This window comes from Loa loa (assembly GCF_000183805.2).
Source record: "Loa loa unplaced genomic scaffold supercont3.25, whole genome shotgun sequence".
Lineage (NCBI taxonomy): Eukaryota > Metazoa > Nematoda > Chromadorea > Rhabditida > Onchocercidae > Loa > Loa loa.
In genome coordinates, this window is record NW_018108205.1 from 251720 (window position 1) to 276958 (window position 25239).

The 25239-nt window shown below is 35.0% G+C and overlaps 4 protein-coding genes across 4 annotated transcripts in view; 1 reads left to right on the forward strand and 3 right to left on the reverse strand.

The window, feature by feature from the left end:
• Window positions 1–574: 574 nt before the first annotated feature.
• LOAG_02027 (hypothetical protein) lies at window positions 575–12636 on the reverse strand (the record flags this gene model as incomplete). Its single annotated transcript, XM_003137565.2, has 39 exons — window positions 575–892; window positions 1182–1367; window positions 1509–1625; window positions 1714–1799; window positions 2025–2156; window positions 2233–2319; window positions 2425–2598; window positions 2684–2851; window positions 3029–3226; window positions 3325–3465; window positions 3612–3821; window positions 4064–4195; window positions 4314–4461; window positions 4543–4640; window positions 4733–4887; window positions 4976–5141; window positions 5252–5327; window positions 5593–5786; window positions 5922–6032; window positions 6151–6297; window positions 6918–7050; window positions 7293–7469; window positions 7589–7717; window positions 7944–8041; window positions 8220–8373; window positions 8527–8741; window positions 8875–9048; window positions 9129–9230; window positions 9368–9489; window positions 9653–9796; window positions 9927–10012; window positions 10150–10391; window positions 10567–10639; window positions 10736–10866; window positions 11031–11154; window positions 11314–11477; window positions 11703–11866; window positions 12269–12367; window positions 12618–12636. 39 exons carry the CDS (start codon window positions 12634–12636, stop codon window positions 769–771), a joined length of 5400 nt encoding a protein of 1799 aa, XP_003137613.1. The 3' UTR covers window positions 575–768.
• A 1805-nt stretch (window positions 12637–14441) lies between these two features.
• Window positions 14442–15870, reverse strand: LOAG_02028 (hypothetical protein; the record flags this gene model as incomplete). The annotated part of the gene is made up of 4 exons (XM_003137566.2): window positions 14442–14615; window positions 14763–14880; window positions 15364–15552; window positions 15654–15870. 4 exons carry the CDS (start codon window positions 15868–15870, stop codon window positions 14471–14473), a joined length of 669 nt encoding a protein of 222 aa, XP_003137614.1. The 3' UTR covers window positions 14442–14470.
• Window positions 15871–17390: 1520 nt separating this feature from the next.
• On the reverse strand, window positions 17391–19361 carry LOAG_02029 (hypothetical protein; the record flags this gene model as incomplete). Its single annotated transcript, XM_003137567.2, has 3 exons — window positions 17391–18188; window positions 18847–19006; window positions 19282–19361. 3 exons carry the CDS (start codon window positions 19359–19361, stop codon window positions 17391–17393), a joined length of 1038 nt encoding a protein of 345 aa, XP_003137615.2.
• A 2785-nt stretch (window positions 19362–22146) lies between these two features.
• LOAG_16882 (coiled-coil domain-containing protein 6) overlaps window positions 22147–25239 on the forward strand; it is a gene marked incomplete at its 3' end in the record, with an annotated part of 5987 nt that continues 2894 nt past the window's right edge. Inside the window, exons 1-6 of the mRNA XM_020449536.1 lie at window positions 22147–22246; window positions 23558–23678; window positions 23853–23920; window positions 24055–24192; window positions 24517–24597; window positions 24705–24854. Of these exons, the coding sequence (XP_020306926.1) occupies window positions 23558–23678; window positions 23853–23920; window positions 24055–24192; window positions 24517–24597; window positions 24705–24854 (558 nt within the window). The 5' untranslated portion in view covers window positions 22147–22246. The remainder of the gene's footprint in view (window positions 22247–23557; window positions 23679–23852; window positions 23921–24054; window positions 24193–24516; window positions 24598–24704; window positions 24855–25239) is intronic.

Here is a 25239-nt window from a genome sequence, read left to right on the forward strand (position 1 = left end):
GAAGATTACTTTTATCAAGTAGCATCTAAGTGTATAAGATTAAAGGAGCTGAAGCCGAAGGAATTCAAGTCAAGGAAAACAAGTTCTTTCAATTTCATGCAAGCAGATCTGCACGTCAAAAGAAATCTTGAAAAGAATTTTTCTCCAAAGCTTTCAAAATCCCCCACAGGCAGTATTCTAGAATTCGTTCCAACCTATTAATCCGACTAACTTAAACGAATATGCTGTATCAAAAAAAAAAAAAAAGAATAAAAATGAAAAGAGTTTGAATACAAATAGCGTGTAAAAAATATATCTGCATCAATAAAAATTTATATATACATTAACTGTGAATTTTTCTTCAAAAACAAGCAATACCCGACAAAATATCGCAGTAAGATCAGATGTAAAAAGCGCAACATATGAAAATCTTTTCTAAAAAGAATGGTATAAATTAAAATTACAAACTAACAAAAAACAGTCTAAAGCAAAATATAAAGATTATTCATATCACAGTTATGTGGAACTTTTATTGAAAAACTGAAGCTATTGTACTTTGTTTGTAGTCAACAACTGATCTATAATATCAGACTACCGAAGTTTTAGTTCGAAATCGATTGGAGGTTTTTCTGCCTTTCATATTCTAACAAGGGAGTCACACCGAAGTCGATATTTTGACCATAAATGAAATGTCAAAATCTGGAATTCGTCCCAGTATGAACAACAAAAATCATGAGAAAAAAAAGTCATCCCTTCTTCCTGAATCCAAACTGTCGTAAATGTTGAAACTTATATATCATGATGAGAAGCTTCCAGCGGAAACGAAAGGGTATTGAGATGTTGAGGAACCAGAAGTGACATTTTTGTATGTCGAGGAGGTAACGGAGGTGGTAGGATTTGAATATCAGCTGATCTGAAGTGGATAAGTTTCTTGAATTACTTTAATTCACTGAATCCTATAATTTCTTCAACTCAGTAGATTTTATATACTCAAACGGCAACTACTGTGTCGGTATCCTAGTGATTCCTTTGCGCATAAAAAACTCTCTCGTGTCTTGGATATAAGAGCATACTGAAATACTAAGCAAGAACCCTAGCAACAGCTTTCATCTGCAAATCGTCAAGCTTAAAAATATGTTCCTTTTTGAATCTCGAGGAATTTGACTATTTGCAAGAAAACTGCATCTGCTTCATCAATTTACCTCTCGACTGGCTTTACTGATTTAATAGTTGCATCATCTTCTGTCATTTGCAAGGATGACGAAGAGATTGATTTCAGCGGACGCTCAGATCGTGAAAAATCAAGTGTTGATCGAGACGTGGAACTATTTTCATTGGAATTGTAGTCAAAGCTTCGATCGGATGATGATGAAATTCGTTTCGTAATTCTGAACAATATATTTTACACCCATCGAATGTTAATCAACAGTAAACTAGCACAGAGAACCTTGAAGTTTAATTTCTAATGAAAACTACAAATTATAATAAAATACTAACTTATCTATAAAAAAAGAAAAAAATTCCCTTACCCATTCTCGAACGCACTTTTCAGATCGGACTTCAGACCACTTGATTTCCTCGGAGTTGTTCTCCCACTTTTCGTGGCTCCACCACTTCTTTTAAACACGCTCATGACAGATGGAGTGCTAAAATGTTGAATAAACAGAAACAAAGAAAAAGATTATTGTTACACTACAAAAGATCAACAAAAATTTCGAGAGGTGAAAGAATTACCTCGAGGTTTCAAAGTTGCTTGCTCTTCGCTCGTCACCTTTCATCTGAGAAAGGTGAATGGAGCAACCTGGTGGTAGCTGTGAGGCCTGAATTTTAAGGATAAGTAGATATGCATTACGATAAACACGAAATAGCTGTTGCCATCAAAAAGATGGTCATGCAAAGGCACGAGATAAAATTAAGCGATCCTTCTGCACTGTACTATCTCTATTTATTCTTGCTCTACCTAATCCACTACACCGATATTCTTGGATCAGTTAAATCCATTCAATTAAGGCGAATACCTTTTGCAAATTTTCAAAAGATCTTACCACTTTTCCAAATTGTTTTTCAATATTTGCTTTATATTCGTAAAAAGAAGCTACAAGGGACTCATGAAACTGAACATTCACTTGATGGTCTCGCGATGCATGTGCATATAAGCAAAACTCCAAAATTGGTACCTGGAAGCTAACAACATCAAAATTAATCATATAAAAGCAAAGGTCTAGAAAGTGGCGGAAACTTTTAAGAATGAACCTGGTTTCTGATCAATGTTCTCAACTGACGTACAAGCTCATGTTCTTCTAATGTCAAAACTGAAGCACATCGGTCAGCGAAAAATATCTGAAGCAAAAGAACATGACAATCTGTCATATAAAAACTCATATTTAAACTTACAAGGTTTAAAAACCCAAAATAAAGAAAACAGCTGGAGCGTTGAAATCGAACTTTGTAGTTTTTAATTCCTCCCTGTACAAACGCCTGCACGATGCCTCGAATTTTGCCTCCTAATGGAACAACCGATTCTAACGGTGTAGAAAGGACCACATGTGCCATTTCTTCCATTTCTTCATTGTTTTTTTGCATTGTTGCCACAGCTTCCATCAATGGAGAACATTCAATCTGTGAAGACAATTACAATCATTTATCTATAAAACGTGAAAATTTATCATAGTGACAATTAATGCTGACTTGAATTTAAACCTACTGGATCAGAAAAAGCAGTGATCTGGGACCAACGTAATATGTTGGGTAGTTGTTCTTCGATAGAAACTGATCGTCGGATTACCCACGATCGCATGATTTCATTATCTTCCAGTTCTGTCCACTTTGTTCCTTTTCGAATTTCGCCTTTACAGAATTCAAAATTTTGCACCTGAAAATCTTATTCAGCAAGATGGTTAGTTCCCAATGGAAAAGTTCGTTAGATCAGACGTCAGTGCTTTATACTGCATTGCATACGATGTCAATGTAAATCAGTCATGAATGAAAGATCTTCCAGAGAAAATATCACTACCATATTTAGAGTCAGTAATCCTTATAAGCTATATACCCTGTTGTTTTTGAAATACCATCGAATGAGACGATTGCTACATTTCTTTTCCCAACAGCTTTCAAAAAGAGGTTTCACCGGGAAGATTTGCAAAAACTTGTTATCGTGTTTCGAAAGATGCGAACATTCATCCATTGTATTAATTAACTGAGCACCGGGAAAAGTAGACAGCATTCGATGGCGAAAACTGACAATGGCCTAAATGCACAAAATTTGCCAATGCAAAACTTTGTAAGCAATCCAAGATATCTAATAAACCGTAAACTAGAGTAATCAGAAAACAGCTGAGAACTAACTTCGCATTCATTTCCGCGATAGATGAATTGCCGATTGTTTAAATAGCCAGGAAATTTGAGGCCATAAAATCCAACGAAGAAATATGTACATGCAACTCGTCCTTGTGTACTTACTTTGTGATATAGTTCAGCAAGACGCTGCTAAAAAATTGGCTTCGAATAATTTTCAAATTTATAAAAATGCAAAAACTCCAAAAATATGAAAACATTTTGTAGAAAATTTTAAAATATAACTTTGAAGGAATAGAATTATTGACTGAATATAATGATGCAGAAAAAAGACTTACCAGAAGGTTAGGTAATTTATCGTATTCATAATTTTTTTCATACTGAAATGTCAGTTCTTTCAAAATACCAATAGATTCTTCCCACAATTCTTTTTCATCGAAAAGATTGGCTGCTTCATTATAAAGTGCCTCTTTGAGTTGACGCTGTGTACCGCATTGTCGATTTAAATGTGCATCCAGAACAGCAGTCGGTAATTCGCACTCTGCCCACTAAATTTGGAGTTTAATAGAAATAAACGAAATCAAGATATGGTAACCTTAATCCACATCTTAATTCGCTGCATTTCTATCCAGTATCTGAGGAGTATTGCTATACTAAAGTTCACTGAGATATTGTGCATAGATGAACACAGTTCAACCTGTCTCCGAAACCGTTATTAAATATGAAAATCCAAACCGCTATTGTCACTGATAATATAAAATAAAAGGAATGGGATTTCCGGAAAATTTACCGACAATGTTTCAGCATGCTTCAGAAGTGTGAAAGCTGCCTCGATTTTATTGTTACTGAGCATGTGAAGATCATACAGCTTATAAACATAGTTGATATAAAGATCATCTTGACCAATAAGTTTATAAAATTTCTAAAATTAAAAAAAAAGATAAAGAAACATGTTTTCTGATTTGTCAAAGTGCAGAATTTTCAAATTGTGAAAAGGTTACATGAAAAATTCATTAAAAAATGAAACAAAAAAAACTAACCAACAATTCAACAGTTCGGTCCATTCCGTTTTCTATACAGTAACCATTTGTTCGTACTTCACGATATTCAAAAAGATGCTGTAGGAGAGTATCAACTAAAGCCACAAATTTGCAACCTTCTCCAACAAGATCCGCATCCGAACGACTCCTGAAAATCTTGAGACGATTTCAATGATTTTTTCCATGATTTCTGTAAAACTTTCCTCTGAAACTAGAAAACGACACTTACATATCCATCATGATGTTGTGCAACTGCTCCTTAAATTTTTCGCCACCACAGTCCTCGTCAACCAGACAGTCCAGTTGCATTATAGTCTCGTTTGCAAACTTTAATGTGATATTTCAGCGGAATAATAAACAGTGGAAAAAAAAAGCCAATAAATGACAAATGTGCAAAAGCTAAATCAGAAATACTCTACTTTGGAGAAATTGCGTAATGGCGACAAATGGAATTCACACTGAAGCATATCGAAAAATATGGGTATAACAGTTTCACGTACAACATCGTCATCAACCAGAGCCACTCGAAGATAAGAACCAATCATAGACGGTACAAACAAGATCTTTTGGCCCACTGTAAAAGTACAAAAGAGTATTCTCCATTTAAAGTAAATATCAAATAGTTGCTAATGCATAAAAGTGTTTAAATCAATAAGCCTAACTCGACAGTCGAAACCACATAGAGCGCAAATCTGCAACTGCTATCCTTCTCAAATCAGGCTGGCATGACAGAAGTCGCGACCGCCTTTCACTAATTGTTGATGAGCCTAGTTGAAGAGCTTTTTGTGTGCAAAAAGCGACCATCGTCAACATGTACTCTCGCCAAAGCTAAATAACAAACATAAAGAGTTTGACAAGTGTAAAAGAAAAAAAACATGAAGGGGATAAATAAAAAGTAAATTGCATATATACAAACAATGATGAAAAGTTGCACAAACTTCAGCATCGAATTGATCGTCATGAAAGTGCTCAACGATTGTCGACATGATAAATTTCATCGTTTTCAAAATCATTCTAAGAATAAATGATGAAATAAGATGTAGAAATCCACGACAGTATATACAAACACGAGGAATATCCCTCAAAAACATAGCGAATTTTGCGGATTTACACCATCCAATCCAATTTTTGGAAGCCGCCTTATACTGACTGCCATGCCTATCGCTGAGGTAATATTTTCCAGAAGTCATAATGTGCTAAGAATCTTAAAGTAAGATGTCAAATTTCACCACTCTTTATCAAACAAGTGAAACTTCGTCCAAGTAAACAGATACCATACCTATCCTGCAACAGTATCATCTGGAACCAAGAACACGGGAATGGTGATTTGTTGATAAGATCACGAAACAAATGAACAATTTCCATCAATAAATCATGCTTATCAATACGGGTAGCATGACTTTCTAAGTATATTTTGTACATTTGTGCCGACAGTTTGCTAAGAACTGCAATCGTAAGCGCGCAGAACACAGACTGAAATAATGATTCTTCCAGTAAGTATAAACAGTGAAAAAATAAACTAGTTAAAAATCTTTCAATTCTTGAATTTTGGACTGAATTTTTCAAGTAAAATGAAGTAGGAAAAAGGGATTATCTCAGCATGCATACAGCAGAATATTTTGCATTTATCAAAACAATCGTCGTCTGAACTATGGTACGAAATGATTTCCATACAACGAGGTAAAGTTCTTCCTCGCTTCCTTGCTCATAAACAGGATCCTGAAACAGTGCACGTAGCAGTCTAAAATGGACACAACTACGGAAAATTTTTCCTAAATTTTCTGTATAAAAAGTGCGCATCAAATGTGATTCTCAATTTCAAATAATTTTAATGAACCGTGGAGCAAAAGAGGCGTTCAATGATATAAAACATTATATCGGCGCTGGTAGAAATGCATTCTTCCATCTTGGACAGATCACACGCTACATCTTGCAAGTGGACGAAGTCAGAAGTCTCGAGCTCTTCCACAACTTTTTCAATAATCTGGAAGGTGACAACAATGCTATGGTAAATTAGCAAAAAAATTGCACCCTATAAGAAAGGAAAATGATGTTTTACGTGTGTTTGTATGGGAACAACTTGGAGGATAGTTTAATGATGAGGAAAACTGCTCAACAAGAAAGAGAAGTCCGTAAAATAGAATTAATGACAATTAAAGTACGACACTATATGATACACAAAGTGTCGAGGCCATACGCTGACGGGATCATTGTCAGTAGATAAAATAATTTCTATTTCGGATATGTATTTAACAAATATTAATAAAGGAACTTATAGATTAAATGTAATCAACACATTTCCATTCGTTATTCTTCAGCTTAACATTGAAGTACTATTAACACTGAGTCAAGACAGTTGTTAATGATTAATGGTTTCGATACTATGGGCCGATAATAAAGCTGCTTTGTAATCTTAAAATCTACAACAAATTGGGGAATAATATTATAACCCTCTTTATGCCTACGATAAGTCAGCAATCAAAAAGAAAAATACAATCCATGTATACCATACAAGTGATTATACTTCTATAGCCAGTCAAGGATGTCAAATTCAGAGAATGTAGAACAATGGAACTATGATGATGAAAAAAATTGATTAATAACCTTCGGCAACAGCTTCTTTCGGTTTTCTTCCAGGATGAAGTGCTCCGTTTGCACTACATCCTTAAGAAAATTCAAACGACACCTTGAACTTATATTTTCACCAAGATGATCCATTAATCGTACCAAGAAATTTCTTAAATTAACAACATGACGTTAACAAAATGTCCGCATCATTTTCCTTAGACAGAGTTATCATTATAAGACAGCTCAACAAAAGTTAAGTTTAGAGTTCCGGCCAATTTAAGACCAACAGGTCCATTCAAAAAATATATATGAGATGATCAGATGACTGACATTATTCATAAGATTATAATGACAAAGACTTAACGGAGAAAAATTTCCCGCAAACATTTTATCATCAATTCAAAAGCCTACGTGAGATCATCGCTATTATAAACATTGTAGTAGGTAAGATGTGGAATGATTGCTGGTATATGTTTCAGTGCCATATTTTGACAAGTCATACGTACTCGCTTATTTTGCATGAAAACAACAAACGCTTCCAGCAGCTCATTGATCAAAAGTTGAAAATTACTTGACGCCATACCAAGTCTATAAATTTAAACTTAGTGAAATCATCAAAGAAGCCTGAAATCTGAACCTGGCACTTTAAATACCTGAATTTCCCATATTTCCTTTGAATAGAATTCATTTTCTAGAATAAAAATTACCTGTCACTGCATAATTTTGACCTAACAATCAATTTAATGAGGGTGCCAAGACTTTTCATCGTATTTAGTGATCTTTCGTGTGTATCCTCAGCATTTTCAATTCTTTCACGAAGAACTGGTAACAACTTTCTAAACGAAAAATTTTCATCATATTTAATTTTGTCGCAAATATTCTAATTTGATCTCAAAACATTTTGTTGAAAAACGCTACTACTATGATTACCAAAACTATTCCTAAAAAATGCACAATAAAGTTTGGTGAAACAAGCTATGTTTCATCCTTCCTCTAATTAACAAATATTTAGTAAATATTTCACACTTTTATTTTAAATTCTGTTGATAGTTTAGGACATACAAAAATGCTACAGTGGAATGAAAATTCTCCACATATTTATCAAGTACTGGTCGGAAATTCTTGTAGCGCTCCTCATTAACCAGCTGTACTAAAGTGACCTAGAAAAGAGATATGCATCGACTGATGAAACCTTATAAAACACTCAAATTCTTCAATGAAATATAGCAGATATGAAAAAGTAAAATGCAAAAAATCTATCACCAAACAGTTAAGGAGTTGATCCGAGTTTCTAGTTCATCAGGCACTAAAACAGAAAGGGAGTAAAAAAAAACTTACTAAATCATCAAAAACCAAGCTGTCGTAGTCTGGATAATTATCTAAAATTTCGAAAAGAGCATCGCAGAAATTCGGGATGAATTTTACCAACTCTTCACCAATTGCCAGAAATTTTGGCCTTGAAATTTCTTCCAATCTTTCCTTTAAGTTGCTTCTAGAAAAGGAACTATAACAAATGTTTGAAATCTATTAATGCTAAAAATATTGCCATTTCGAAATTCGAAATTTGATGCTATGAAAATATTTGAGTACAAGAATCTACAAAATTAAGGAATCTTTTTTTGATCTATAAGAGAATCGCACACACCTGTTTTGCTTCCATCTAAGTATATCCAACAGACTCTTGTTATGAGTTAGCGTTGTCGAGCAAGTTACTGTTTCAATGGTCAGAAAATTTTTTTCGCCATAAATAAAGGATGTTGTTTGAGGCCTTAACTGAGACTGAGAAGTCTTAAGCTCTTCTCGTGTGGCAGGCAACCGAGTATAACTGGTATCACTGTCGTCATAACGTCCCGTTTCAATCTAAATTTTTCAAAGAATGTTGAAATAAAAAAATGAAGTAAACTTCAACAGAGAGTAGATTGTGGAAAATATTAGTAAAACTTTTATTTGTTAAAATGACACAAGCAGTGACTCATATAAGTTGTAAAATAACCTTGTAAACTAGTAATTCATGCAAACCATCTCTGATCAAAGTTGCACCTTCCATAATCCGCGCGAATGCCAGTGCAAAAGGTCCTTTTTCTTGCTTTATTTTATCAAAAGTCTTTTTGTGATGAAAAGTTATTCGCAGATGAATATTCTGATCGACATCCTCCGGGATCTGTACCTACGACAAACAAAAATGACGAATATGCGGAAGTACCATATTTATAGAAAGTTATCCTCAAAACTCCAGCATTAACTTACTTTGATAGCTTCGTTCCACTTCGGTTTATCATCATGATAAAAAACCAGACTTTGGTATGTTGTGCTGCAACGTATTCCGTCTGCAGTGATCACAACGATACTCTAAACAATGATGAATTTTTCATAATCGGTATAACCATGTAAATTACATCTTATGATGGAAGGAAATTTCAAAAAATTTTCTTCATTTATCACAGGCTTCGAACAATGTAAATCAGAGGTAAATGTTTGAAAATTACATTTTCAACTATTCCATTTGTATCAACGACTGTTATTCGTACTTCAATATTTTTGTCCGATCCTTTACTACCATGTAAATCACCTTGTAGCAATGTAACATACAAGTCATTTCGAATGTCATCTGTAATCCACTCCATTTTTCGATATTTTAGTATTTCAAAATTATAATTCAATACATTGTGGAGTGAAATATTTAAACCTAGATTGCCCGGAAATTAAAGAAAGTTAAAAAAACCCAGTTTTAGAATATTAATTCGAAAAATGGATGTGACAAAACTGCACACCTGCCGAAATAACATCTGCAAAGGACAATCTTCTCAACTCGAATGGTGGATTACTTGAAAAAATCTGAGGATGCGTCTTTTTTATTTGGCTCAATGAACCAAGAAGGACTTCCGTTGAAATCATTAGCTGTGCCCGCCCAAACGCTGAAATTCCATGGAATAATTGGAAGGTCGCTCATGTTATATAAGTTGATTCATGAAATACAAGTAGTTCCGAACATTCCTTAATTTAAATTCGAATTTGCATTCAAAAGAAAAAAAATGTGTTCCTTACCAGATAGTTCTCCGTTCACTGCTTTCAAGGAATTGCATGTTCTCGCAGTACTTGTTCGAGCCATTAACTGTTCCAAGCTATCATCACTATAAAATATTTCCAAATGCTACAAACATCGAAATTTAATGCACGGTCAAAAGTATAGGGATACCTTAGTTTTAACATCATATCAGGCCTATTATCATAATAATAGTAAGAAATTTTGCTTAGCGAGAAATATTACCGATTTAAAGAAATGATATGTTCAGTAACACCATGCGAATCGACTATAACATTTGACAGATCTAACACTGCAGCAGCATACGGTTGCCGAGGCCAAAGATGAGGTGGACCGGGGTCAACATGCTTCTTCATTGTTGAGGAAGTCTGTTCTATTGGAGCAATTCGTGCAACCCTAATACATAGTAGAAGGCGATGGGTTTCCACTGACGACGAAGAAGAAGGATATTCTTTTGAACCGAGATCCTGTAATTAAAAATTAAAAATACTTTATATTAAAGACCATCAAGGAAGTGATCTAACATAAACTTTTTGTCCTATCCTTATCAGATATGATATTATTGAACTACCCGTAAAATCCATTACTGATCTCTTTGCACTAACAAAAAAAAAAATTAAAGTTAACAAGCATGAAACTTACATTGAATAGGACTTTACTATTGCGATTCGTCAAATTACCCGTTGAGAAGCTCCAGTAAAATACGAAGTTTTCGCTGCAATTATTGAATGAATTGATAAAACCACAACGAATTTTTTATATGACTGTTTCCCAGAAATTGAATGGCAAATAAGATTTTACGATAACATACGATATAAACTTCTTTTCGGAGGTATCATATAAGGATAATGTGAATTCGCACTCCGCTTTCGAGTCAACCGTTGCGGAAAGAGCATGAACCAGCAGAGAAAAAGCAGTTACTCCAAGTGTATCATTAGGTTTCTAAACCATAGAAATATATAAGATGGAAGATTTTATGATTCATTTGTTTTCATCAGTAAAGGGTTGAAATTTGTAAAAACATTTCCGTAATTAAATCTAAAAAATCATATTGTATGGTAAGTGATGTAGATTATTTTCTAATCCATATGAAGTCCAAAACATACAGAATCGTTCAGAATCCTACCGGCAGCATCTACATGAGCACGGTATACTTGTACCACTGATGTCGTGTCGCTATCCATTTTCCTACCCACATCATCTCTGATAAGCAAATCAAGACCTAACCACCTACAATCACAAAAGTATTATGCCAATAATAAACCGAATAATAGTTCGGGTACAAACAATACTGAAACAAACTGTAAAAAGTAAGAGTGAGAAAACGTGGCCATCGACCAACAAAACTGAAACGTATCCTCGCAAACAACACTGCAAAAAAAAACTAACTGATTGCCTAGATCGATTTTTCTCGTTAATTCTGATCTCATTTCCCGCAGTTCTTCAATGGGAACATTACCCGAAAGTATTTTTTTGCGCATTACCATTAAATCTTCCATGTACACTAGCACCTCATCCTGACATTCCATCCTTGCCTGATGATAGTAAGTATTCTGAAAATTGCAAACATTTCACAAATTTTAAAAATGCAGCATACGCTTTGACAGATTTCAAACAGTTATGAAAACGTAAAACGTAACAAGTTAGGTTGACTTAGATAGTCCCGCTCTGAATTGGTTCTTCTGTTAAATACTTAAAATTGCATAACATTCAACAAACGAAGGCTGCAGTCAATTCAGTATGGTTCATACATCTCAGACTACAGAAATGGACTACACCTTAACTGTATGCCACCATTCCTTCAGAATATCGGTGAGCTCTCCAACGATCTCAATTGCTTCATTCGATATGGTCGGTGCCGATTCATTGAATGATACTACTGCGCTATTCGGAAATATTCCAAATTTGTTCCCGTTGTCCAGACTGCTACCATATGACCAGTCTGTAACTTGATTACATAAATAGCACAGCAGAGAGAAGAGAATTTATCTAAACAACAGTTCTACGAGTAAAAACATTTACTACACAAATAATCCCAAATAATTACAAATTTGACTACTTCAGTTTTAAATCAAAATGCATTCATGGGTAAATAATCGTTACAGGAACTTCGCATATGCTACTTATCGCTGCTATAAATACGCCTATTATGTTATCATTATTTTTATTGCTCCATTCACGTAACAGGAAAATTGAAACAGGTCTCGAATGAACATAGAGAACGCCAACAACAGCAAAAATGAAACCAATATTACTGAAAACAATTCAAACAGTACTTCCTTATCCATTTCATTTAAGCTGCAATAACCCATTTGCACAAACTCAAAATTAAAAAGGTACTCACCATCGCAACTGTATGCAACATTGACTTTTTCGCCAATATGCAACGGAAGGAAAGGATAAGTTAGAGAGGAAGGACCATTCCATGAAAAGTTACATCGCGCTGAAAACAAGTCAGTAAAAAGGAAATTTTGAAATACAAAGTACATTTAAAAAATAACTATTCTCTTGCTAGTGTTTGAATCTGCTCCATCCAGCATGCGCCTTCCAACAAAGCTTATATCCTGATATATTTTACCTTCAAAAATAAAAATTTTACAACTTAAGTGGAACATTCAAAACATAAGAGAATTCTAAAATTTCTGGTGCAACATTCAAAATTCTTACAACTTTTAATGCTTCCAATAACTAACCAATCTTCTTTTCCAGCATAGTAATTTTCGGGCACTGTGAATCACTTTTTCGCAACAACACTAACAATTTTTTCAGCAGTTTTTACTGCCATTTACTGCCAAAGAAAAAAAAAGTCGATTATCGACAGTTGACATCACGACGCGTTGAAACATCGATCGAGATTTGGTTGCACAAGTGTGTGGGACCCATTATCTCAGTTTCCCGTTCCCTGGATATTATTGCTCTAGCTTTTTTTGAAATCTTTATACCACTGTTATTTTATGCTCCCAGCGACATCATTTCACCAGATTTATTTAAGACTGTTTCAATGTACATTTGTAAGCCCTTTTTCAACTAGGAACTAATGGAAAGATGGCAATACACAGTGAAGAAATTCCGAAAGCAAGAGTTATTTTGTAGGCGTTATATGAAACCATGAGGATAGGTAGGAAGCACATATTGATCCACAAATTTATTTGTAGAAACTGTTTGATGGAATGACAAGAAGGAGAAATGGTGCACTTTGACCCAGGACTGGGAAACAATACCAAGCACAACCATAATTAAACAAAAAAACCTCCCAGAAACTCGCAGATAAAACACAAGTGCAGCGCTGATCCTTACCGAAAAGCAAAAGATCTTCCTAGGGCTCGCTGTTCTCTGTTGCAGCTGTTGGTCATTGGCCGAAGTGTTCTGACTTCATAACGGTGAGCAGCAAAGCATACAGAAGTTGAGGGGATGAGTTAAGAAAAGGACTGTAACAACAAGTTATTTCTCTAAACTTGTTGATAGCTACGGCAAATTACCTTGTGAAGCTACAGTAAATCACTTTTATTTGTAAAAATGAAAAGTTAGTTAAAATTACGTTGTAAATGTCAATCAGTGAACAATACGGAGAAGAACTGATTGTGATTTATTGAAATTAGAGGGAGAGATAGGATAACTAGGATGTCTCTTCGGTGTTAATACTCCCTTTTTGGTATCCCCAGGATCGTTCACCGTTTCGTTGTGAAGTAGTAGTTGTTTGAATTTAAGCTACAGCTAAATTGTGTGGAAGCATACCGTTGAATCCATCCATGAAAACAGGCTTTTCATGATTTTTTCTTGCGAACCATATGATAGTTATTAAGAGATAGTTGCAAACGTCAAGAACGACTAATGGTAGGAAAAAATTGAAATGGTGGTACTGGGCGATAGAAATACACGTTAAAGAACAATCGTATTATGGTGCTAATGTAGTGCCATGTTTTGTTGCAGCGAAAAAGTTGAACTCTTCAATAATTGTTAAGGAATTTGGGATAGAATAAGCAAGTCCCCTATTACACACAAATACCCCATAAATGTGTGGGGCAGTGTAACTAATAGCTTCAGCTGCAGAATGAAATCCATTTCATCACGATTATTTACTTTAAATTGTAATGCATGACACGCATCTGGATGACTCATCATCACTAGATGCTGGTCCGATGTTACTGTTATGAGGAATTTCATTTTGTTGAATGTCATGATTTGTCTCTGAATTCATTGAAGAATGTCATTTCTTATAAGTGTTACATATCCACCTTTTCATTAGTTTCAAACTTGTCATATTGACTGTCGTCGGTTTTTTGACAGCGCTGCAAAGACTTGCAGACAGAAAGTAACTTTGCCTTCAATCTTGGCTGTTATTTGGGATTGGGAGAAAGCTTGCAACCAAGCTTTCGGAAATGAAGACTTAACTGATCTGCGATTCTGTTTCTTCCTTTCTTCATCAGTCCGGAGAGTCATAGCAGAAGTTATCGTAATTTTGACTGAAAGATATATGGAAGTTGAGAAGACGGAATGTTAAATGGAATAAACTTTTATCCGCATTAAACACAGAAAGTTAAACACATCAGTACATAAAGACAGTACGGTCCACACGTAACCGCTTCTCTCCTTCACTGCTCTGTTTGTTTGATGAAGTTCCGTAAACCAGTAAACATGGGATCAGCAAAAGTATCAGTGCAGTTGTGACATAGTAGAATGAAAAACTGAGCCTGGAACCAAACCTGTCCGATAAATAAAACATTGTCTGATGATCTGGAACTTAGATGGCGAAACAATTTGTAAGACAAATGGAAAGTGATAGCTAGGGAAGGGTAAAGTGAAGAGATAGAATTTTTAGAATACAAGCAAATAGTGACCTTGTACGATTCTCCGTTGAAAATCCACTACTAATGTGTTCGTTCAGTAAAACATTGTTTTGAATCGTTGTCATATATTGTGCCAAGAAAGTTATCAACGCTGATGCATATGACACCGCTGTAAAAGACGAAAAAACAAGTGGCAGAGGTGATCGGTCGTTACCACAAGAGTCACTGGGATAGACAGAAGGACGGAGGATTGGTTGATTGGAGTGGAAACCATCGGGATGGAATTTGGGCTACTCGTATCGAAGGAAAAGAGAATTCTATATACATTCAGATATAAGATAATGAATTTGAATGAGAAAAAATGCTGGTCTTTCCAAAATGTGCGCGCAGTTAGCGTAAATGATGAGTCAGAACTGCAAGTAAGTAGTATGAAACAAAGGGAAATAAAGGAGCTGCCCTTATTGTCATGAACAACATCGGAAACATCGCATTAGAAGCTCGAATATCCTTGGTGATCTCAGTATAGAAAAACCTATGAAAATGGATTTTTAAATGCTTCTAAATCTCAACAATTTGAAGATCGAAAGAATTTCGCTAGCTATTGGATGCAACAAGGCAAAAACAAATTTATTGTTAGAAATTTTAGATGCACCAGCAAGAATGCTCCACAGATAAATCCCTTTCGGTCCAGCAACAGTATTGGTTTCTTTAGCGACAGTGTTCAAAAGTGCGACAACTGCACCCACTGCATTCCACAAAATTCCAGTTGCCAAGAAGAAAAGAATAAATAACCATAGAACCTTAGAGACGAAACCTGCTCGGTCATGTAATTCCTCGTATACTGGAAAGAACAAAAATATTTTTAGATTTTAACAAAATTCAGAAAAATTTTCGCAGCAGTTATTCCTGCTCTTTATAAACTCACCGATGTTAATAAGTTACCTGTAAAAGGTTTATAACGTGGACCAAGCCCCCAATCCAGCTGTCGACTGCCTTTAAAGAGACCCAAATTCACATAATTATTCACAGAGTTAAATTTCTTATTGATAGGCCTACTTTCGGACCAGTAATCGGTAAATAACGCTGCAGCAACCAGAGATAGGGCAGCTATGAAAATGATCAGAGAAATGAACATCGATAGCCGCCGTCGACTGTTCATTTTTCAGAAGTATCAGCTATTTTGACGAATTATTGAAATTACAGAAAAGACTTTAATCATAAAGCTTTTCCGCCACGGTGATTTTGCAAAATATCACAAAGCAAAACTGAAAGAATTGAAGTCTTTTAAGCAGTAATCCAAATCACTGGAAGTTCAGTATTTCGACCCTTTTTTTTCTAATTTCAAAATATTCACATACCCTTTCAGCTTCAATTTTAAGTTAAAATTTTATCTGTAGAATTCAATGAAACTATTTAGATGAGTCAAAATTTTTTGCTAGAATTTTTTTTTGTCCTAATGAAGAACCATACTCGACTCCTGTTCTTCGCCTTAGTTTTAAAAATTTGTGAAAATAAACAAAAATAATCAAAGACGCGATTATAATGAAAGGAAAATGTCATCGAAATCAGGGTATTGGCACGAATCCTTTGGTATCAGCGAGCAACGATTGTTCATAATGAAATTTTAACAGACTGCTCAGAAGACTGACATTGTGATGGGACAGACGGGGACAAAGGTTGTTGTCCTTTCCCGAGCTTCTCTAATCATTAATTACAATACACACCAATCGATACCGTTCTTTTCCCATTATACTTTTCTAAATGAACAAGTTATTGTGACTTTCATTTTAATCCTCATTTCAAAGACTTGGATTTTTTGGCACTTCGACTTTGCTTTTACTCTTCAATTTTCAGTTAGTAACTGGAAAATTTCTACGAAGACTAATGTACATTCTTGATGAAATTTTGGATCCTGTTACGATTGAAGGCATGTTGCATGGACGATATGGCAGACTAAGTTAAAAGTATCCTAAATTAGATAAGCTAGGTAAGCCATCAATCGTCATTGGGAAATGAGTGATAAGTAATACAACATTTTGAATTAGATGCTTGCCAACCTTAAATTGCTCAAAATAGATTTAAATTTTAGAAACGGGTTGAAAAGTTATTTAAAAAAAAAAGAAAAAGAAAACAACCACTCATCAGCTGGAGCTAACGATGGTCAAGTCTAATGTTTCGAAACTGTATTAAAGATTGCCATGCCGATGGAATAAATACATATATTTCCACTTAAGATGTAGGAAAGACAATCGCTGAAGTTTCTTTTTTCAGTTTAGTTACATCGCAACATTCAAGCATTTTTGAGTGCAAATTAAATATGACAGTTAAAAAAAATTGGCAGTGTTTAAGCTTAAGGGGAATGAATACTGAATGGGAACAATGAAATACTACGATTGGAAAAATGAACAAGCGATAGGCAGCATTTGTAAGAATGGGTACTGTTATATTATAACAACTAAATTAAATATCATGCATTTCCGGTTAGATAATCAACTTCTGCTATCTATGCAAAGTAATTCGGTTATGCTTATTAGTCCAAATATGATTTTGTTATCATTGATATTCTTCTATTCCTCACCACGTTAAAAAATTAAGGATTCCTAGATACATTATTGCAAATATAAATAACCGAATTTGCATCAGAAATAATAATCTCGCAAGTTGTAGAAGTTAAAGGACTTAGGAATGGAAGAAATATCTCTCAGGTGTAATATATGTAAGCTGAGCATAGTCGTAACCTTCTTCAAGCATTTCATTTTGACGATTGCTTTTCCTGAAAAATTTCTCTTCGCAGGTAGTTTGCTGATGCATCACCCTTTCGGGATCCAACTGACCAATGTGGTACTTATTTGGACTGGATCTGAATTTACTTTCTGATCCCGTGACCTTTTCGTACTTGCCCACGTCCCCGCATTCTTCGATTACACTTTCCAAATGACGTGTTTCCATATGTCGTCCTAACGTTGGTCTCGATTCCATCTTATTTCGGGTGATACTTTCTGCCCAGGACGTGTGAGGTTGTTGTTGCTTGATGACAAACGAAATCCGAGACTGACTTGCAGTTGAATGAGCAATTTCAGATGGTGAATCAGATGGAGTACGGAATATTCGGGTAGATGGTGGTGGTGGTAGTACCGATGGCTTTCTTAAGCTCTTCTCTGAAGCACCACTTCCTTCCATTTCTTTTGTTCGAACAAGAATATTTGAAACTTTGGCTGAATTCGATTGTGGAACTGTGTCTTTTGAATCTGATATCTTCCCGTTGCGTATGCGTAATTGGGAACATAACAACAAAAGTAGGGGTAATAAGCAAAGAAGGAGGATGACTCCCAAAAGAATGAGGAGCCAAATCCACCACGGCCAACTGGCTGCCGAAGTGGCAAAAATTCCTGTTGCTTGCTCATTAATGACTGCTAAGTTGATCGCTTTCTGCGGATAAGTAACCAAAGCCGGTAAAATTTTCCTTTCACAGGCTCTCTAAAAATAAATTAAAACTTTTTAAAATGAAATACAACAGAAAGGAAAAACGCTAGAAATTTCTTGGGTGAACAAAGTTTCATACATTCGACAGATTTAAAAGTTTTTAACGTTCACTATAAATTAGTCATTAATAGAGAGGAGAGTATGATTTGTACTTTCGGTTGACTGATATGGGATTATGTTCTAAGAAATAGGCGTAAGACCATATGATCCAATTATGCTGATTTACGGATTTTCTTAAATCATTCAGAAATCTTATTGCTGAGTTCCAATGTACATTACAGCTCTCGGGAACTTTTTGTTTTCTTTAGTGCCGGTAACTTATCAGCTTTTTGAATTGAGTCAAAAATTGTGGAAGAGAGGAGGGAGTCACTGAGACAAATGCTGAAGTATTAATAAATTTTGATGGGAAAATTCTTCTGAATTACTTGTTAGCTCCTCTACATTATTTCATAGAATATTAGAAATTTAATAAATTCCTCCCTTATCACCGAAAGCTGGAACCTCAAAAAGGTACAACCCACCGGCGAAGGGATTGTACCTTTAATAGAAAACTTCGAAACATTTTTGCAAAAAGCAGTGCAAAATATGTTGCTGTCTAGAATTGATATATCGAACTTCCAACGGTCACGATTATAATAATTTAAATATTTACTTCAGCACATCCGCAGCAATGCAGTATGCGCATGTTGCACTCGAGACGAGTGAGCGGCTCTGGTGGCATGAAATGGATAAACGTACGTTTCGTTGCACCTTCCAACTGATACATGTCATTTTCCCACATCTGCAGGAAAAATTTGTCGCAAACCAGACAGCTGCAATGCGGAAAGTTTTAATTGTCCAGACTATTTTCTTATTTAGAAGTAATTTAAAAAAAACTAAAATGATAATACTGCGCCCTAACCTGAGATTGCAATAAGATCTAATTTTACTGATTAAAAAAATTTTAGTTAAAATTTCCGAAAAAAACTCACACTTCCGAAAAAGGGTATTATTACAATTAAAAATGTAACTAGATTCTGGGAAGGCTGCAAAATTTACAAAGAAAATCCAAAATAAAAGCTTAAATTCCAAGATAGGACCAGTTTACCTATTCTGATCGACAAAGCGGTATTTATTATTATAAGTACAGGATTGTATCAAGTAATCGTACTGATCAGTATTGGCCATACGAATACCAAGTGTGTACGGTTGTCCAGTAATTAAGTCGTCACTATTGACTAAAATCCAAACAAAATTTAACCAATAAAGAGAACTTTTATGGATGGCAAAAAAACATGGAACTTTCAAAATTGCGTTTTCCTTAGCTAACCAACCAGTTATTACGCCAAGAATTGGAAAACAATTAGAAAACCAGACGTAGAACTGAAATATTCATATCTAGAAGTTCTCAGTACAACAGGCATGTATATTTAGTAAGGTGATTTTCAGACAATTGATTTTCATTCAAAAATTTCAGTCAAGTGTATTTAAAAAAAAAATCTTTAATAAAAAAGTTTTTTGAAAAGGAATATTTTCATTATGAGCTCATTGCCACAGCCAAAACCTTTTGATTTATGAGTTCTATTTATAAACTGAATTATAATTTGAGTTTCATCCGAAATCCATGCTTATAGGTAGTAACACATTTCTTATTGTTTCAATAGGTACTGATAACCAGTAGTGGCATTCTTTTCATTAGTAAATAATGGAAATAAACAATTTGTCTTTGCACTCATCCCGATATGGATTGAAGCAATCAGTTGTTTTGTCCTTTTTTAGTAGAATTCGGATTTTATGAATTGATAATTAACTGAAATTAAATAGGGCAGACGAATTGCACTAAAAATTAATGCAACCAACCAAAATTTTTGCTGGCACTGTAGATGTTAAGAAAGCCTGGATAGATGCCGATTTGTGGTTGCATCCAAGATGTGCATTTTCTAGCCAATATGCAAGTTAGAAGGAGAATAATGATGAAGCGAGCAATGGAACAGTACATAGCTAGAATCTTTGCTTACTTGCTGCAAGGATTCGATTCAAAACTCATGATAACAGCTCCAATTCACAAGCAAATTTCGTTAAAGAACGAATTCGGGAGGAATGCTTTTGTTGCTTTCCCGAATTCAAAATCAATGGTTTCCCTCGAAAGCAATGCTATCTCCTCTTATGTTTGTTCTCGTCATTTTCCACACTAATAATTGCTTTCCCAACATATCAAAGTAAATATGTAGATATGCCACCCCTCACTTTTATTCATTTCTGTGGACAATGTTTTTAACTTGTCCCTTATTTGTTGTCCAGAGGAAAAATGTTCAGGTTTTCAGACAATATCTGATTCTCAGGTCATTTACCGAAGATTTTTTGCTGTCAGTGCGGAAACATTTTTCATCCTACCTGTATCGTAAAAGGTGTGTCAGATCTAGAAAAAAAAAAGATATTTCTGGAAGAGTAGTAAAGATGGAAAATTATATGGATAGCCAAGTCGAGTTATAAATCCAAAAAGTCTCCTGGGAAATCCGAATTTTGTCAATGCCATTGGAATCCAATGGACTGATTCTATAATTCAGCGTACGATAATAATATGCTAAATTTTGTGTCAACAGGTTAGTACATATTAAGAAAGTTCTTCCGTCGATTAAAGACATTTTTACAGAAAAATTTAACTTATTGAAAGGCCTCGACCCTTTACTATCTCATAATTAAAATTGAAGATGGAATTATTTGGAAATTTAAAACTACCGAATTTATCAAAACAGTGTTTGATGTTTAAACTTTACTAATAAATTAGAGAATTAAACCTGAGAATAATCTAGAGGAGTGGGAAGTGAGAAAAGTAACGATGAAATGAATGCCTATCGTTAAGGATGACTCGGTGTGCGGCGAGGATGTTTTTGCAGCAGACAGAATAAGACATTTTTGATTCCAGCATTTCTTGTGCTCATTTTAGCATTTCTTGAATACAATTGTGCTATGTGCAAAGTATTGGTTAGTCATGAAATTTTTCACTTCAAATATGCAAAGTGCATCGTTATAGTATTTCTTGCTTACTTACGAAGTGGAATCAACCAAGTAATATCCTTCAACTTTCCAGATTTGTTCTGGGTGAAGAATTTGAGGAAAGAAGGAATAAAAAGACCTGGGCCCTCCAAAAAAACTTGAAGCGAGCCAGTAATTAGAATCAGAGCTAACACAGTTCGTCTACCAATCTGCGATTTCTATCTTGCGGCAAATAATTTTTATCTGACACAAAACGAAACTTCTTCAGTTAGTGTGCGACAGCTAGTGTGTTACTGAGTTCAATTTCAGTGCAACTTGACGTCTGTACTTGAATGAGTCCTCGCAAAATTAAGCACAGCCATGAAACATAAAACATTTTAAAATTCCCTCAAAAATAAGTAGGACATTTTAAACCAAAAATAAGTTCCGATTTTCTGGAATCATTTCGATCGTTTTTTTCTCTTTTTTTTATTCCCGTGACATTCCCTCTGAAAGTGTGGAAAACTTTCTCTGGTTGTCTTGCAGATCGCTGTAAGTTTATTCAAGAAAGAGAGCATTAAATCTCAGAACATTAAATTAAGGTAGCAATGCTCTAAGCACTCCCGAAGAAATGATGATTCTTCGATCACTGATTTCCTGGAAGTTTCTGTAAGTTTTCTTTGGTTTTTCATTTGCTTCACTGTTGGACATATGTCAGATGGGTTCTTTCTTGACTGCTCAACACCTATTTAACCACATTTATCCTTAAATATTCGGAATTAAGACTTTAACCGTAAAAAAATGCAGCATGAATCCTGAGGTAATGAATAGAATTCCAACCAGCTCTTCTCACTCAGCCTGACCACCTCTCATACCAGCAGATGACAGGACTTTTGTAGTGTCAGAACTTACTGGAACCTTCTTTCTTGTTTTGTGTTGGGGGACGTGTGGACGAAGCATCCAATGACGGAAACTTCATCCATCGTTCGTTGGTGAACGATTTTTGGAGGGGTTGGGGTGAATTGTTGCCCGAGGAAGGGCAAGTTTTCAAGTGTTACGCTACGTGTACTTGTATGGACTAGTTCGAGACATCAAGAGTAAGTTTTGAGATTGGTTGCCCGCGGTAATTTCGACCAGATCATGAGGAAGAGCATGACTCTGCTTCTGTTGCCATTTCAAGCAAAATTCGTTATTTTTGCAGCTCATTTCAAAGAGCCCTGAAAAATTACTGATTTAACCAGTGAAACATTATGCAAACATAAAAATTTTTCGGTCGATAAGCTGTGCTATATAAAATTGGGATTTCTCTTGTTAAGCGGTTCATTGTTTCTAGGTAGAGTTTCTCGAACGCTCGCGTCATCGTTTATTTTGTACTTCGGTTAAGCAGGTTCAGGTCGTTCGGTTGATAGTCATAGGCTTACCTTTTATAATATCTAGGAGTTGATAATTCTGGATATTTCGCACAGAAATTGATTTTTGTCTTCAAGAATTAAGACAGCTTTGAAGAAACAAATTTCCAATAAGTGGCTGAATTATGCCATTGAAAAAATTCTTGGAAAAGGCTGTTATAAGGTTAATTCAAAGTTATGCTGCTACCGAAAGTTATCATTGTTTAACTGATTACTGAGATCTTTACCACTAGTCCTACCGGCGTTTTTATCTGTAAAAAGTAGAGCTTATTTTGTTGGTAAAAACGGACTATTTCATCACAGTTGCATTATGCGGTATAACCGCTCGATTTAATGGTCTGAATTGAGTATAGAGCTAAATAGAAAGATAATTGATAACGATCAAGGTTTTAAATGACGGTCTGAAACTGGAGAAAGGAAGCCTTCCAGACTCGCTACTGACATAGTGTCCACAATAAGATTTTTCAGCATCCTAATTTTTTGGGGGGTTTTAATTTACTTATAATGAGTATTAAATTAGATTAAGTGCTTCAAAATAAACATCTGTGAAGTCGTTGTTATAAACCAATCCAAACTTGTAACGAAAGATTGTGGTGAAAATTCCCGGGAGATTTCATATTTTTACAGATTACATAGTCGGAATGCATTTTAATTGCTACAAACATTTGCGGAACTTTTCTGATAAAAACTGACGTTTTTGTTTGATAAAATACATGGTTTTCTATCTGCCTGTAATTCGAAATTCATTCGATAAGCATCCGCTCTGAAATGTATTTAATGACAAACAGTGTGCTCTTCTAAATGTGTCACGCTCGAATGTATAAACATAAGGCTTATTTGTCGAATTTTTAGTGACTGTGTATCCATTCTGTCACTATCATTTCCTTTATCTGTCGAACAGATACATTTTTCTCTATGTACAACTACTTCAAACTTATTTTTATTTAATATAAATTTCGTGACTTACTTTGCTTACATGTCACCTGCAGTTTTATTCAGATGTCTGGCAGCACGGGTCTAACAAATGGTCAGTCATTCAAGTTGCAGTCTACTATGTGCGCGGAGCGCACATCTCTTAATTCAGATGGTTCACGTGACAAGCATGCTCGTTGTCAAAAAGGTATTTATATTTCTTTATGTTGGCCTACTCAGTGGTGAAATAATTACCGAATATGCTGATTGCACATAAAGCAGACTCGTTTTCTTTTGCTGTCTTGAATAAATAGAGCTGGTAATAACTTTGGGCTGGTTTATAGTATGTTGAATTTTGTTTTGAAGATTTAAGATCTTCTAGCTGGTCGTGAAGATTCTGAACTTGCTAAAGTAACCGCAAAACTTTCGCCGCAGCTGCCTTCTTCACTGGTAGGTCGCTTAAATCGCTTAAATTTCTTTGATCGAATCTTCTCAGTTTTAAAAATTTTGTGTTCCTTATGGAGTTTGGGATTTTTATCCGAAGCCAGGCCTTTCAGGTAAATACTAATCATCATGCATTTCAGGAAGTTGTGACAGTTGATGTGATCTCCGACCAGGAATTGATCTCTCTTTATGAAGAACGCATTCCTCGTTCTTCTGTAAAATACGATGATGTGTTGAGGAAAGCGGTCTTTCTTCTGAGAGAAAAAACTCGCGTTGAGGTAAAAGTAATAAACATATAACAACTTGTTGTTAAGAAGCCGTTAATGATTCAGGAATCCCCCTTGAGCATTAGTGGTTTTTAGGGTTGGAAAGGCAAAGAATAACTGGGTGAACTAAGATGTTCAGAGATGTACAATAATTTACTGGGACCTTCTTGCAACCCTTTTGGTAATGTGGTAATCATTACCCAAAAGTAATTTTGGTAATGTCCCATCTAGTGTGAGCACTGCGTATATTCAGACTCCACTGATTTGATTTCCAGAATTGAAATATTGAAAACATTTTGAGTCTTTATTTTAACATCCTTTTAATAATAATTTAAGGAAGAAATTTCGGGTTTGCGTGCTCGCAATGAATCGCTACAGCAGTTGAATAAAACTATTAGGGAAAAAAGCGTTCGCTTGGTTTGTGTTGTTTTTGTTTTCTCATGTATCCATTTGTAATGCCAACACTTGATACTCCATATGAATTACGCTTGTGTAGAGTTCACCTCAGACTTTGACATTTCTAGCACGCAAAGGCTGAACAGGAGGAAGAATTTATATCCAACATGTTGCTGAAGCGCATTCAGAAACTGAAGAATGATAAGGAGGCTTTGGCTTTAAAGTATGAACAGGAGGAGGAATTTCTAACAAACGACTTAACACGCAAGCTTTCTCAAGTTAGCTTTTTGTAGAAATAGATGAAGGTCTTCGTATTATTTCTTGAGTGCCAAGCTTATATGAAACATGTAATCATTCGTCGTGAAAATGATCTTACTATTCGTATACAGTATAACTCTACATGATTTTTGTTTAGCAGTAAAATTACACAAACAGATGTACGAATTAACTATATAGCAGAGTGATTTACCCAGTTATCTATAAGTTTCCATGGAGAGCATAAATCCTCTTTTCCTTGCAATGCAGGTAAAATCAATTAAGATATTTCAATATGTGGTATCTAAAGAAAAGTGGATCAATCAACAAGCCTGTCATAAACTTATATCTATATTTGTCTTTCCCTTTTTTTCTCTACATATACACATATATATATATATATATATA